This window comes from Penaeus monodon, unplaced genomic scaffold (genome assembly GCF_015228065.2).
Source record: "Penaeus monodon isolate SGIC_2016 unplaced genomic scaffold, NSTDA_Pmon_1 PmonScaffold_18885, whole genome shotgun sequence".
Classification (NCBI taxonomy): domain Eukaryota; kingdom Metazoa; phylum Arthropoda; class Malacostraca; order Decapoda; family Penaeidae; genus Penaeus; species Penaeus monodon.
In genome coordinates, this window is record NW_023648466.1 from 5,001 (window position 1) to 6,805 (window position 1,805).

General features: G+C 42.3%; 1 protein-coding gene across 1 annotated transcript in view; it reads left to right on the top strand.

The window, feature by feature from the left end:
- LOC119569818 (early endosome antigen 1-like) overlaps positions 1–1,805 on the top strand; it is a gene marked incomplete at both ends in the record, with an annotated part of 3,759 nt that extends 1,954 nt beyond the window's left edge. The window contains 3 exon segments of the mRNA XM_037917822.1: positions 1–581; positions 1,280–1,399; positions 1,653–1,805. The exon segment at positions 1–581 is cut by the window's left edge and continues 412 nt beyond it. Of these exon segments, the coding sequence (XP_037773750.1) occupies positions 1–581; positions 1,280–1,399; positions 1,653–1,805 (854 nt within the window).

The following is a 1,805-nucleotide window of genomic DNA, read 5'->3' on the forward strand; positions in this document are numbered from 1 at the left end:
CGCAGGCTGAGCGGAGCCTCCAGGACACCCAGGAGAACCTGAACAATGTGCAGGCTGCTTCTAAAGCCCTGAAGACAGAGTTGGAGGCCCTGAAGGAGAACTTGAAGAAGAAAGCACAAAGCCTTGAGGAGCTGCAGTCCAGGATGAAGGATGAGCTCGGTGACAAGGAGCAGGTCAAGAAGAGCCTAGATGCAGCATTGAAGGAGGCACAAACCTTCAAGGAAGAAGCCCAGACGCTGCTGTCACACAGCCAATCTCTCGATACTGATATGAAGGCAGCTCAAGCAAAGTCAAGTGCCCTGGATGCTGAGGTGAAGCGCCTGGCCACTGAGAAAAGTAGTCTACAGGAGAGTGTTCTTTCCCTAGAAAACACCAAGGAGCAGTTAGAAAACTCCCTGAAGATGCACCAGGATAATTCAGCCAAGCAGGTGCAAGATCTAGAAGAGAAGAGTGAGAGTTTACAAAATGAAGCCAAGCAGCTGTCAGAGAAAAATTCTTGTCTTGTTGCAGAAAAGGCAGATTTACAGAAGGCAAGAGACATGGTGGCTCATGAGTTGAAGGTAGTGAAGGGAGACTTGCAGGTGAGTTTCACTTACAGATCTTCTTTCTTTGTCTGTCCTTGGTAACATCTAAAGCTGTTTCTCTACTTAATTTTAAAAAAAGAAGAAAAAAAAAAAATTTTTTTTTCTTTCTTTCTTTTTTTATTCTTTTCATTTCTTTTCTTTTTTCTTTTTTCTTTCTTTCCCTGTGGGTTATTTCCTTTTGGTGTAGTTGTCCTCATAGTTATGTCCATATGTCTCTTTACTATTCACCATTTCTTCCTTATCTTTCTTCCTCGCCTCCAGTACTTAATTTTCTTTTTTTTTTTACTTCCTTTCCCTCTTCACCTCTTCCTTATCGTCCTTCCTCTCCCCCTGCACTTCCTGTTCTTTTTCTTACTCCCTTTCCCTCTTCACCTCTTCCTTATTTTTTCTTTATTTCCCTCTCCACTTCCTCTTATATTCCTCATTTCCCTATGCACTTCTTATCTTCCTCCTCTTCTTTTTCCTCTTCCTCTTGCCTGTACTTCCTTCTTTCCCTCCTCTTCTTCCACTTCCTTATCTTCCTCTGCCTCCTCTTCACAGTCTATACCTATTTTCCTTTTTGGTTTTCCTCTTGCATTCCCCTCCATATTTTGATATATGTGCCTTTACCCACTGTCATTGTTTTGTAGTTGAAATAGAGGCTGAAGCCAATTTTGCACAAGACAGCCAAACTTTTTTTCTCTTCATCCCTACAGGTAGCCGAAAAAGGTTCAGCAGAACTAAGGGACCGGATTGGGGACTTGGAGAAGGAGACCGCAGCTTTGATATCCCAGAAAGAGGCACTAGAAGAGAAAATTAACTCTCTCCAAGATAAGGTTTGTAATTTTTTTTTTTACTCTCTCTCTCTCTCTCTCTCTCTCTCTCTCTCTCTCTCTCTCTCTCTCTCTCTCTCTCTCTCTCTCTCTCTCTCTCTTTTCCTTTAGTATAGTTGAGTATGTAATAAAAGGAGAAACACGAGGAAACATAGTTTTCCATTAGACACAAGTAAAGATGATATCTCATTGGAGAAACTATATAGAAACAAGTTATCTGAGAGGTTCAAAATGTAACATTTTCTCTCTCCTAAAGGTGAGTGAAGAGACATCATTGCGCTCAGCTATGGCAGGCCAGCACGCAGCGGAATTGGCAGCAGTACATCAGGAGAAGGAAGAAGCAGAAGCTCAGTTGCTGAACCTGGAAGAATCCTCTGCCAAACTACAGAAGGACCTCCAGCTTGAAATT